This window comes from Diceros bicornis, chromosome 10, assembly GCF_020826845.1.
Source record: "Diceros bicornis minor isolate mBicDic1 chromosome 10, mDicBic1.mat.cur, whole genome shotgun sequence".
Classification (NCBI taxonomy): domain Eukaryota; kingdom Metazoa; phylum Chordata; class Mammalia; order Perissodactyla; family Rhinocerotidae; genus Diceros; species Diceros bicornis.
In genome coordinates this window covers 42,414,756-42,428,839 of record NC_080749.1, presented here as the reverse complement: position 1 = coordinate 42,428,839, position 14,084 = coordinate 42,414,756, and the positions used below count along the sequence as shown (strand labels likewise).

At 35.6% G+C, this 14,084-nt stretch overlaps 1 protein-coding gene across 1 annotated transcript in view; it reads left to right on the top strand.

Annotated features, from left to right (window-relative positions):
• The window catches only part of LY75 (lymphocyte antigen 75), a 120,472-nt gene extending 107,509 nt beyond the window's left edge, over positions 1-12,963 (top strand). Inside the window, exons 36-39 of the mRNA XM_058549066.1 lie at positions 3,116-3,232; positions 3,916-4,089; positions 5,949-5,975; positions 12,212-12,963. Coding sequence (XP_058405049.1) covers positions 3,116-3,232; positions 3,916-4,089; positions 5,949-5,975; positions 12,212-12,414 — 521 coding nt within the window. The 3' untranslated portion in view covers positions 12,415-12,963. The remainder of the gene's footprint in view (positions 1-3,115; positions 3,233-3,915; positions 4,090-5,948; positions 5,976-12,211) is intronic.
• The last annotated feature ends 1,121 nt before the right edge of the window (positions 12,964-14,084 follow it).

Sequence of the window (14,084 nt, the reverse complement as noted above, 5' to 3'; positions counted from 1 at the left end):
TCAGTAGGTACTGTCACTGATAATGCATTATAAAAAAATTTGCCTGAGTGCATGCATTCTTCAGGGACTTATGCTGTCATTTGTTAAAGAAAATGAAAGTATGTCTTATTTGCCTGACATAGTAATTTAAGTTTATATAGTATTTAATTAGATTACAATGTAAAAAATCATTAAAGTTCCACTGGCTGCCACAAGGTCAGAGAAAAGGATGAAAAACTCATCTCCAAACACTTATGCCTAAACTATAACCTAGTTAACTATTTCCCTTGAGGATTTTTCTAGAGTAGCATTTTGGTCAGATTTCACAAGTACAAGTAGGTACACTAGGGTAAAATAGATTAAAAGTCTCTATGACATTTAACAGACAGGAGGTGATAGGAGCTAGAACTGATAAGAAAAACCATCATAGAGTTTTAAAAATGGAGATATGACTCAGAGAGAGAAGCTTGCTGAATCCTGACTTTGGATTAATTGAAGTGTTATTAAGTATTTTAAAGATCAGTCTTTTTTCTTTTATTTTAAAAGTTCTTTCTTAATTGCACAATTAATGCACAATCACTATAGAAAACTTAGAAAAACACATATGCAAATATTTAAAAAATAAAACCAAACCACCCTAAATTGTACCACCCTAAGGAAATGTAACACTGTTAACATCCTGGTAAGCATCCTTCTAGACTCACCCCCAGCCCCAGGCAAATATATTTTAAGAAATGTTTGCATGTATATATATATATATATAGATCATATTAGGCAAACTGTTCTGTAATCTGATTTTTCCCTTAAAAATGTCTTTCCATGGTAGTAAATATAGAATGCATATTTCCTAGTAACTGTACATTATTCCACTAGATAGATATGCCATAATTGATTTAATTAATCCTCTAATATTGGTTATTAAATTATTTCCCATCTTTCAGGGTCATAAACAACGTGGGATGAACATTAATGATTGTGCCTATTTGAGCAGAAAGCCAATGACTGCCTTAGCATAAGTTGTTAGGGATTGTCGGGACAAAGAATATGTACTTGTTTTTAGGGCTTTTGATATATCTTGCCAAATTGTCTCCAAAAAGGTTGTGCTAATTTTCACTCCCACTAGCCATCTGAGTGCCTATTTTTCTACACCCAAGGCCAACACTGTTTAATCTGCAAATCTTAAAGTCTTATTTTAATTTTCATTTCTTCAGCAGTGAGACCCCATTTTTCACACATTTCTGGTGTTATATTTCCTTTTGTGAGGTGAACTGCCTTTTTAACAGTCTGAGACCAATTTTTTTCTTCTATTAAGGTGTTTGCCTTTTTATTTTTTATTTACAATAGAGCTTTAGTCTGCCCAGTTTGTGACTTTCTTCTTTAACAATATGGTATATTTTTAGAGAGATTTTTGGCCCTATACTAGTTTTCTCTTCCTCTGTAGTTAAACTTATTGTTTTTAAAGCCTCTTCTAAAAGATGTAAAAGTATATCACCCAATACAAATTTTTCTTACTATATCAGAACATAATAGGAGCTCTTTCTCTTCTCCATTTAACTGTTAACATTATAAAAAAATTTATCAATTTTACAGTGATGCCATAAATACATTAATCTATTTTTTAAGCCTCCTATAATTCTCCAAGTGTGGTCCCTGGATCAGTAACATCAGCATCATCTGGGAACTTGTTAGCAATGTAAATTCTCAGGCCCCATCTCACTCCTACTCAATCAGAAAATCTGGGTGTGAGGCCCAGCACTTTTGTTTTAACAAGGCCTCCAGGTGATTCTGATGCACACTAAAATTGGAGAACCACTGATCTAAGACAATATTCTGAAGTCTTCAGGAGCCTTTGTTAAGTCAGGATGATTTTGGAAGAATGTAACTTAATAGTAGAAAAGGCTTCTTGCTCATCTCTCCATGTATTTGAATTAGTTGTAGTACACAAAGCCTCCAAGATAATTTTAAAATATGTGTAGAACCAACAACTTCTCCTTGGAAAATAATAGGAAAATTGTTACTTCTAAAATTACTGAGGTTGAAAGTCACGTTTCCTAGGAACATTTGGATATTATATTCCTCATTTAGCTGCGTACAGCTGAAAGGATGTCCTTGTTACTTCCCTTTATGTTCCCCAGGGGTTAGATGTCCCCTCCCCACCACATTTCTGGTTGCTATGAATATAAGCTTTGATGTCATCATTCATTCACTTGTTTTGACTTGCAAAAACATACAATATCATGAAACTAACTCCACTAGCGTTTTCTCATAAGTATTATCCAGTGAAGACAGTGGAATGATTTTTTAATTCAAAAGAGAATCTTTGTTTGGGTTAAGAAACAAGGTTAAATACCTCTTGGAAAAGTAGTTACTGCAATATTTATAGGATGCTACGTAGCTTACTGTGTTATAAAAACAAGTTAATGTATGTGAGACATAAAATATACGTGGCTACTGCTCCTTACTCTTGAACCAGGTGAAAGAGTCCCAAGAAAAATCAACTATCCAGTATAACCGAGGACCTCCTTTATCCGTCAGTTTCTCTAACCAGGACTTTTTAAAGGATGATCAGAGGAAAGAAAACATGCGAAGGCATTGGTTTTGGGCAGGAGACACATGAAGGCCAGTTAAGTGAGGCAGGTCAGAGAGAGAGCTTGTTGCTTGAACTTCATTAGTGTTGAGACTGCTCTGGCAAGTTGCCCTCATACTTTTCAGCTCTCCTGGGTGTGCTCAGAGCTACTCCTCCCTACACACATGAACTGAGGGCAGGAGAGGCCATGGTTGCTAGAGGAAGGGGTAGTGGGAAAAAGGAAAAAAAAGTGGGAGATTCAGAAAGTGTGTTTTACTGCTTAAGCCTCCCCAGGATGTTTTGTTTCCCTGTTGTTTATAATTGAGATTACCAATTCTAGGTGAATGAAATAAGAAAGTATAAAATGATTCTGTTCAATTTATCACATTATCATTTTACTTTTCTTGAGTGATATATTGTCTCTTCAGAAATGTACATATTCTCGTTAAATTTAAAAAGATGTAAACGTGTAACATACTGTATATATTATAATAATGAAAATTTTTTATATACTTCATGTGATTTTCATTGATTCTGGGAATGTTTTTTTCCTCCCTAAAATAATTTCAGGAGCAGACATGATAAGCATACATAATGAAGAAGAAAATGCTTTTATACTGGATACTTTAAAAAAGCAATGGAAAGGCCCAGATGATATCCTACTAGGCATGTTTTTTGACACAGATGGTAAGTGATATTTACCTTATGGGATCTCACTTTCTTTTTTCTTAATGTTACTAAAACTGATGACTTTCTTTTAGATTCTTCAATTCTCTAGTTCAAGCTGATGTTTCCTGTGGTCTCCAGGTATTGTATTTTCAGGATGCATCCATGACTTGTACCACAGCTTTTCCCTGAGCAGTTCAATGTGTCTGTCACATTAGAGACAAGGTTTCTTTTGTTTGGATTAAATCTGGTTCTAGGCTCAGTATTTCTGTAATATGGTAGGGTCATAAAAATTAGTATTAATGTCAACAGTTAATTAAGATAAAGAGACTGAACTCTCAAGGTTACAATATGTAAATGTATTTATTGTCACTGTAGAAAATAGAAAGTACATATATAATTATTTTCAAAATGAAATGAAATTACTAAGGTTACTATTACTACTTTAACTATTTTCTTAGCTATTTCCCCATTAAAATGTTATTATATATATTTTTTCTTTACAAAAATGAGATCTTCTTCAGAACCTTCTTGAATCAATACCTTTGATTTGCCTGTACAGGATATTTAAATTCTACAACCAAAAGTTTAGACCACACATACCTTAGTAACTTCCTACCTTTAATCCTAGATCCTTTTCTTTGACCTTCTTTTAACATCTTTTTATACTTGTCATAATGTTGAAAATATTCCTTAACTGACAGATTCAAGTTTCAAGTGGTTTGATAAGTCAAATATGACATTTGATAAGTGGACAGACCAAGAAGATGGTGAGGATCTAGTTGACACCTGTGCCTTTTTGCACACCAAGACAGGTGAATGGAAAAAAGGAAGTTGTCAAGTTTCTTCTGTGGAGGGAACCCTTTGTAAAGCAGCTAGTAAGTATAACTGAAGGCCTTTTTCCATTCTAAGAGGGGTGAGGAAAGTAGGGCTGGTGTTAAAAATAATTTTGAGATAAGTGTGCCTCAATAAATAGAGGGAGTAAGACTTCAGTATATATTAGGAAGTCCTGGAAGTCAAATATGTAATTCTCTTACATTTCAGAGGTGGGGCCAGATCATGTGACCCAGGCATACTTTTATTCTATTTGCTTATTCTTAGAGCTTGCAAGAGGTCAAAGATTTCTTCTGTTTTGTTCAAAGGAATTATCATACCCTCTCTGCATGTGATTTGATTAAACAGTGGAAATAGTGAAATAATCATGTCTGATTCCCAAATTCTAATGATTCCAGAATTCTAATATTAACTTTACAAAGAATTTGATTCTCTACAAGAACTAACATCCTTTGTTTAGGCAAAGAAAAATTGCATCGTAGTTTATAATTTATTCTGGATTAAAATATAAATTTTCTTCTGACCCATGAGAATGCTTTCTAATGAACAAAATTATCCTGTCCTACAATATTTTGATGTTATTGTTAAACAGCACACAAAATTTGTTCTTCTAAGTTTTAGAAAGAATCGTTTTCTCATTAAAGACACTTAAAATTTCAAAATATGATTTTGGGATACTTGCAACATGTCACAAACAGCCATTTCCCCACTTCGCATCCTTAGTATTCCCCTCTTCTACTTCAACTGTAAACTAAAACTTACATCTGCCTCTGATTATTTTTTTCTTTACATCTGGAATTACATACATTTTTTTACTTGCCTCACCAGGGTTCTTGACTACAGTCGTTTTTTGTGTGTGTCTGAGGAAGATCGGCCCTGAGCTAACATCTGCCAATCCTCTTTTTTTTTTTTTTTTTTTTTTTTTTTTTTTTTGTGAGGAGATCAGCCCTGAGCTAACATCCGCCAATCCTCCTCTTTTTTTCGCTGAGGAAGACGGCCCTGGGCTAACGTCGGTGCCTATCTTCCTCCACTTTATATGGGACGCCGCCACAGCATGGCTTACCAAGCAGTGCGTCGGTGCGCGCCCGGGATCCGAACCAGCGAACCCCGGGCCGCCGCAGCGGAGCGCGCGCACTTAACCGCTTGCGCCACCGGGCCGGCCCCATCTCTTTTTTTTTTTTTTTTTTTTTTTTTCTGAGGAATACTGGCCCTGGGCTAACATGTGTGCCCCTCTTCCTCTACTTTATATGGGACGCCACCACAGCATGGCTTGACAAGTGGTGCGTTGCTATGCGCCCAGGATCCGAACCGGCGAACCCCGGGCCGCTGCAGTGGAGCGCGCACACTTAACCGCTCACACCACCGGGCTGGCCCCCTTGACTCATTTTTATAGTGATTATATAAAATCTGTCACAGTTTTATGGTAGTAGCATTCAACTTCCAATATTTATTGGAGGTTTAAAAAATTGGTTCTTTTCATATACAGTACCTCGGGGCACCATTATGTCAACCAAATTTTAAATTAAACTATAACTTTGAAACATCAGGAATAGTGAGCAAATCCATACTAATGAGGTAAGGTCACATTTGTATACTTTAATTTTATTATGTTTATTTTTTACAGACTCTCCAACCAAAATCCTCTTATTTCCCTCACCTCATCGTCTTTTTCTTGAGTTCCGTTATTCTTTTTCCACCAACCAAGCTAATGTATTTTTTTAGAACCCTACATCTTTTTTTAAAAACTAAGTTCAAAACAGATAACACAATTGACCAAGCAATAGAAATACGGATAATACTAAGCTGTTAAAAGGTTCTTTTTTAACTACTTTGAAAGTGTTTAAAGGCAATCTTAGAATAAACCATACTTAAATTTTAATTTTAATTTTCTTTTGTATTTTAGTCCCATATGAGAAGAAATATTTATCAGGTAAGTAATAGAGTTTTGTTAAAATTTTTCCCACAAGTAAAAATATACTGATTCTAGCATGTTAAAATACTACTAAAGACCCCTTTAAAAATTAATTATACAACATAACGTAAAGTAGAACAACTCTTATAAGAATGTAGAAACGTCTTAGCTTAGTAGTAAGACTTGACATTTTAAATATAACTGCAAGATATATATGAAATGAACATTTTTTTAAACACCTAATTTTCCCATTGAATTCCATTACCTGTTTTTGTAGGAAATGACTCTGCATCTTTTGTTAAAAAAAATTCACCTCATAGTTGTAATTACAATTCACAAAGCATCTTCTTAAGGGCTTACTAAATGCATTTTTTTTTTGGAAAAAGGAACAGGTAATATATTTACGTGGTTTAAAAAGCAAAACTATACAAGGCAACCACTGAAAAATCTCTCATACTGCCCCACCACCCTCTTCTACCTTTACCCTTACTGGGCACCATTTCAGTTTCTTCTTATCTAGTGTTTCTTTTGCCAATAGAAGCAAATTGAGATATAGACTTATTCTGACCCTTTTATTCACTAATATATTCTAGATATTGCTCCATATCATTATCTCTAGATTGATCTTTTTTTTTTTTTTTTTACAACTGCATACGCTTCCATTGTATGGATATACATAGTTATTTAGCTCCAGACTCCCACTGGGGTTGCTTCCACACATTTGCTATTACAGACAATGCTGCAATGTATGAATCACCTTGCAAAAGTACATGTTTATCTGCAGATAAGATTTCTTGAAATGTAACTGCTGGATTGAAAGTGAATATATAACTTTGATCAATATTGATATAGTTTCAGAGGAGTTGTACCATTTTGCATTCCCAGAAGCAATATATGAGTGCCTGTTTTGAAACTTTTGGATTTTTGCCAATTGGATAGTATTTTTTAATCTCCATATTTTTGAAGTATAATTAACATAGGTAAAATGCAGTCTTAAATGTACAGCTGGATGGTTGCTTATGTATATATCTGTGTAACTACCACTCAAATCAAGATATAGAACATTTCCATCACACCACAAAGTTCTCTCATGCCACTTCCCAATAAATGTCCACCCTACCACCATCCACCCCACAGGTAGCCACTGTTATGAATTCTATCACCACAGGTTAGAGTTTCTTGTTCTTGAACTTCACATAAATTTAACTCTACTGGCTTCTTTCACACAGGAATTTTTTAAAAGATTCACCCATGTTATGCATATGATGTACTTTTTCTGTTGTTGCATAGTATTTTATAAATATCCCACAATTTATCCATTCTCATTTATGGATATTTGGATCATTTCTAGTTTGGCACTAATATCATAGAGCTGCCTTTGAACACTCTCATATGTCTTTTTTTGGACCTATGTTCTCATTTTCCTTGAGTATACTCCAAAGAGTGGACTTGCAGGGTCAGAGGGGAGCTAATGTGTTTAGCTTTATTAGAAACCATCAAATAATTTTTAAAGTGGTTGAACCATGTTACATTCCTACTGGCAGTGTATGCAAGTTCCATTTGCTCTACATCCATCCCATGATGGTATTGTCAACCTATTTAATTTTAGCCACTCAGATGTGTGTGTAGTGATCTTACTGTAAGCTCCTCAAAATATTAAAAACAGGATTACTATAGGATCCAGCAATTCCACTTGTGAGTATATATCCAAAAAAGTGAAGAGGGATCAAAGAGATATCTGTACACCCATGTTCATAGCAGCATTATTTGCAAGAGTCAAGAGGCGGAACCAACTTGTGTCCATTGACGGATGAATGGAGAAGCAAAATGTGGTATACACATACTATGGAATATTATTCAACCTTAACAAGGAAGGCAATTCTAACACATGCTATAACATGCACGAACCTGGAGGACATTAGGCTAAGTGAAATAACCCAGTCACAAAAGGACAAATACCATATGATTCCAATTATTTGAGGTACCTGGAGGAGTCGATCTCATAGAGACAGAAGGTAGAATGGTGGTTGCCAGGGCTGGGGGGGCGGGGCTGGGGAGTTATTGTTTAACATGTAGAGTTTCAGGTCTGCAAGATAAAGAGTTCTATGGATAAATGGTGGTGACATAGCACAAGTTGAATGTACTTAATGCTACTGAGCTATACACTTAAAAATGGTTAAGATGGTAAATTTTATGTGTATTTTACAATTAAATTTTTTTTTCTTTTTTTGTGAGGAAGATCAGCCCTGAGCTAACATCCATGCTAATCCTCCTTTTTGCTGAGGAAGACTGTCTCTGAGCTAACATCTACTGCCAATCCTCCTCCTTTTTTTCCCCAAAGCCCCAGTAGATAGTTGTATGTCACAGTTGCACATCCTGCTAGTTGCTGTATGTGGGACGTGGCCTCAGCATGGCCGGAGAAGCGGTGCGTCGGTGCATGCCCGGATCTGAACCCGGACCGCCAGTAGTGGAGCGCGTGCACTTAACTGCTAAGCCATGGGGCCGGCCCTAAATTTTTTTTTTTTAAATCAGGAAAAGCAGTGTAAGCATGTTATTTAGAAGCACGGAGGCAAATAACAGAAGTAATAGGAGTGGTTAACTTTGAGGAATGGAAGTTAAGGGTGAGGAGTGGCAGGGCAGGAGGAGCACAGTATTTTACGTTACATACCTTGTAGAACTATGAATTTTAAGCTATGTACATGTATACTTTAGAAAAAGTAAAAGCATATATGCTAATTGAAACATGTTTAGAAAAGAGCAGGCGGGTCTATGATGCGTCTCAAGACCATGACAGGAATAGCTAAAAGATCTGGCAAGATTTGGTCTTTAGACTCTAGAGGTACCTTTGAATTCATTTAAAAAATCTATATATCTCATAAATATGTATAACTACTACGTGCCAGGCTTTCGTGATATTAGACATTGAAGACAGCAAGAACAAAACAGAAAAAGGCTCTGCTTTCAAGCTTACATCTTAGTAGGAGTAAATACATGCAAATATATAGTATGTCAGACTGTGACATGTACTATAGAAAAAGAGCAGGATGAATGAGAGTACTGGGAGAAAGGGAGGTCTTGTGTTTTTTTTTTTTAGTAGGGTGGCCAGAGAAGGCATCACTGATAAGGTCATATTTAAGCAGAGTGAAGACCTAAAGGAAGTGAAAGGATGTCTGAAAGCCTGTCATACAGAAAGGGATTAGGTTTAGTCTATGACCTTAAGCAGTAAATGAGTTGAAGCAACCAAGAGACAAACAGTTGAATGGTGTGGCAATCTGGGCAAACAAGGATTTCCCTTTCATACAAGTGTAGGCTGGAAGACCCCCTTGGGAGGAATGTTGTCAAAAGAATTAAAGCAGCTGTACTAGGATGTACATGGTATAGTAAGCATACAGAAAAAGGAAAGTTAGCCCAAGCTGGGTTCAGCAAAGGCTTACTGGAAGTAATGCATGAGTTAAATCTCGAAGGACAAGTAGATAACAGACAACAAAGAGGAAAGGTTATCCAAGAGGATGGATCAGCATAAGCCAAGGTGAAGGGACTGGATTTTTGTTCTGCCACTTAGTAAAAGGACTTGGGCAAGTCATTTAAACCCTGTGCCTGTTTCTTATATAAGAAAGGGTAGAAAATCGGCGGGTTATATGTATACATTAGGCACTCAAACAAATTAGCCTATAATGATAGAGTCCAACAAAAAAATTTATATAGGCATTCTTTTTGGGGGGGGGGAAGATTAGCCCTGAGCTAACATCTGTTGCCCATCTCCCTCTTTTTGCTGAGGAAGATTGGCCCTGAGCTAACAACTGTGCCCATCTTCCTCTATTTTTATATGTGGAACACCTGCCACAGCATGGCTTGATGAGCGGTGCATAGGTCCACACCCAGGATCCAAACCAGCAAACCCCGGGCCACTGAAGCCGAGTGCACGAACTTAACCAGTACACCATCGGGCAGGCCCCTTATATTGTTTTCTAAAGGCAGATTATGTAGTTTGGGCCTCAGACGATCAGTGGTAGAACTAGGGTACAAAGGTGGCAGGAAGAGGAACGGTCAGACAGGAAAAAGGTTGTAAAGACAGAATGTGTCACCTTGATTAACAAATGAAAAGTCTAGGATAATTCCTAGATTTGATGACTCAGCAGTGGCTACTGGTGTCATCATTTAACGGAATGTGAGGAAAAACGGACTTGGAAGTAACGAGGGGAGAGGCATCAGCTGCACACACTTATTGGTAAATAGATTTAAGACTCAAATGGTTTACATCAACCAAGGAGAGTTTTGACTTCACGAAGATGATTAGGAAGGAGTAGCCTGAAAAATAAAAGGGAAAAAGGAGAGTAATGTCAGGGAAGCCAAGTGAGAATGTCTCAAGGCTGGGTGGCTAACAGTCCAGCTGTGGCAGATACAAGAAATGAAATGTGTCTATGTGTTTCTGCATTTATACAGAGATCACTGGTGACCTTTTGTTAAGACAGACTGTATAGATTTGACAACTGACAGGGGAGTGAAAGCTTATGTTTCAATATAAATATTTGCTATACATACTTATATGTATAGGTTTCCCCAACTTCCTTTTATTAGGCTAAGGAAGATTTCTCATCTTCCTAGCCACAGCTGATTTTTAAATTAGGACTGTTATATAACAGCAATTATTTACTCAGTAAAGTGAGCAGCAGGTTTTTCTTTCAATTAATGAGTAGATTTTCTAACGTAGAATTATCCTTTCCTCCAGATATAAAACCTTACACATTGTTTTAATAACACCATTCAATTGCCTCGATTGGCTTTCTTCCACATTTCAGTAGTATGCAGCTAGTCAACTAAAGGCTTTGCAGGTCATTTGCAGAATGTAAAAACACAAAGAGCGTATATACTGACTGCCCTACCAATGCTGGATGCTGTTTAGTTCTTGGGATACCAAATCTTTTAATTTACTGTTAAGGTGTGTGATTATGTCTATAAATCATTCTCTCAATTACCATGATCTTTCAGGCTACAGTTTACTTTTCTCCTTTTTCCTTTATTGAGCTACAATCATGTAAATCACTATTTAAAGTAGATACTACTGATTATGAATGTACTATTGTACATTAATAGACTGAAATAAAATTAGTATATTCACATTGGTAAAGTTAGGGCACTATACTGCAAAATGGGCTGTGTTAAGTTTAATACAACAATTAACTATGAAAGAATCCCATTTGAAATCAGTGTACGGAATTCTTGGCTTAACATCTGGCTTTTCACTTAAATGTTTCTTATAAGAATAACACGTCCCCACATCTTAACAAGTTGTGACCACTACGAAATTTTATCTATTTTAGGATTAAAAAGAAGAGAATTCAGCTGTGGCCATTTCCTGACTCTTCCCAACTGTGTGTTTTTAAAGCCTGTCAATACTTTAATAATATCAATGGCTCTCCCTCACCTTAACAAATAGCTTTTGGCCAGATTTTTCTTCCTAAGCCTTAAATTTCCCAGTTCTCACTTTAACAAGCATCAGCTGAAGTATTATGAGTATATTCAAATAATCATAATGCAAAAACATCTGTAAAGAGAAAATAATTTGGGGATTTTTTTTTCACATACTTTTGGGCCTTTTATTTCTAAATATAATACAAATACCTTCCCAAAGGAATTTTCTTCCTGCTAACTTCTAAACCGAATAATTTCCCTTGATTTATTAAACTAAATTCTTACAGAAAGATTACAAGGGTTGTGAATAGCCAAGAACTGTAAGGTTATACATAATTACTTTAGGAATACACAAATATACAGTTATTTGAATAAATTAAAAAAGCAAAAAGGGAGATACTTAATTTATTGCCACTCTCGGTGTTTTTTCAGTGAAACAAATCTTAAATCCCAAAAGCCCGCTGAACCATTAAGCTTCATTAATGTAACAAATATCTAAAGACTACTATGCTTAAAGAGAGCAGTAGGTCTGAATTTGAAGTTTTAGATCAGAAAGGAAAAACCGAGAAAGACAAATAGGACTATGGTGTACCCTGGGTGTGGGTAATTTCCATTTTAGGGTCTTAGAGTGGAGAATTGCAAGATTTACTTGAAATTTTGAAGTATGGTAGTTGTTTAAGCTAAGAAATATAAATCTTGATAGTAATAAATGTGTAATTTTATTTTCCTCATCAGTGTGAGAAATTCTCAAAACAGGGACATATTTACGTGATAAACTACTGCAATACCAGCAACTTGTGTACTCTGATTTCCCCTATTTCCTTTTATTTTTTCCTTTTCAGATAACCACATTTTAATATCAGCTTTGGTGATTGCCAGCACAGTAATTTTGACAGTTTTGGGAGCAATCGTTTGGTTCCTGTACAGAAGAAATTTGGATTCTGGTTTCACCACAGTTTTTTCAACCGCACCCCAATCGCCTTATAATGATGACTGTGTGTTGGTAGCTGCAGAAGAAAATGAATATGCTGTTCAGTTTGACTAAAATTTGGAAATCTCAGATTAAGACATCAAATACCTTACAGTAATTCCTGTGCAAGATTTTAACATAAAACTTGACAATGAAAATTATAGCTTATATGGTATATTTCGTTATTCTAGTAACATTATTCTCATGTAATCACCGTGACAAAAACTAATCTTTAGGATTATAAAAACACAGTATTAAAAAAGGAATGATCTTAGATATAGTGGTTTTAACAACTTCTCTCAATGCACCTTTCACTTGAATGAGGAAAGCTTAAAGCTCAATAGTGAAGCAGATAAAAACAGAAACCCAGTCTACTTGTCTTACCTGCTTTATCTTCCCTCCCACAGATGAACCACCGTGGTTTATAGCTGAGTTAAAAAAATAAAAAAAAAAGATTCTACCACTCTAGTTTTAGCCATCACTACTAGGTCTTGAGCAATTTCTAGGTCTTGCTCCTTTGTCAATAGGGGGAATACACCCGACTTTTAAATTGATCCTATACATTTAGATAGCACTCATGCTGGTTACTCTGGCAGAGCAATATTATTTTTAATATTAATTAAATTAGAGGTAACATTTAATATTACCTCTAATATTATCTTCCTTTATGATTTAAATGTAGAAAATTTTACAGATATTAACACTCCATATTCCACATAATTTTATAATTTCATTATTTTTAGAACACCATTTTGGACCACAAACAGTATTTAGCACTGATCACAAATGGTTAGAATTTTAGTAAGGTTTTATAAAATTTCTGAAACAAAAAAAAATTACAGTTGTACAAGGAAGGCTGGCAATGAGGGAAGAAACACTTGTATCACAGTGCCCCTGTAAGGACTTTTCTCCTACGACCACACCTGTTCCGTATCTCATGTTCCCCAAGCATTGATGAATTTTATCATTCAATGACATGAAAACTGTAAGCAAAAACTGCAGAAAAACACTATGTACTACTGTAGTGATGATGCTCAAAGTTTTCAGTGCATGTACTGTACATTTTAAGACAAAGGTGAAAATAATCATTTTGGGGGTAAAAAATGAAAACGGAAGAAAGCTCAAACAAGTGATTTTCTTTAGCATCCTTTACAGCTTAAAGACAATATTAGAAAAGACAAAGAACATACAGGCTTCATATAAAATTGTATTTACTACATTTAGAAACTTGAAAGCTCAAGGAAAGTAATCTCTCTCCCTAACCCACATCCCATCAATTATCTTGCGGGGAATAATTTACTTATGAGGAGATACACTATCTCTCAAGTTGGACCAATGGCAATAAAGTCCTAGCTGGTACCATCTGTTTCCATTGGCCACTATAAATCAAAAACATCCTCATCACAATTAATAGCACTATTGTTAATGGGACATGAGTAACTACAAAGCGATGACAGAAGACTCTACAGTGTGGCTAATGTGGTACTAAAAGAGCAAATGTTACACTAGATGTATTACACAAAACAATTATGCTCTGTAAGAGCTTTAAATTTCTGAGATTTTGTGTTGTGACTGACATGTCTTTACTGATAGGCTATTAATAGTGATAATAGTGAACATTAAACTGGAATTCCTTCCTGCTTTTCCTATTCAAATTCTACCAGGCCTTTAAGAACTAAGACTAATCTTATCTCTTCATTAAAACTTTCTCTAATTGTCAGAAATCTCTACAATGTCCAATACAG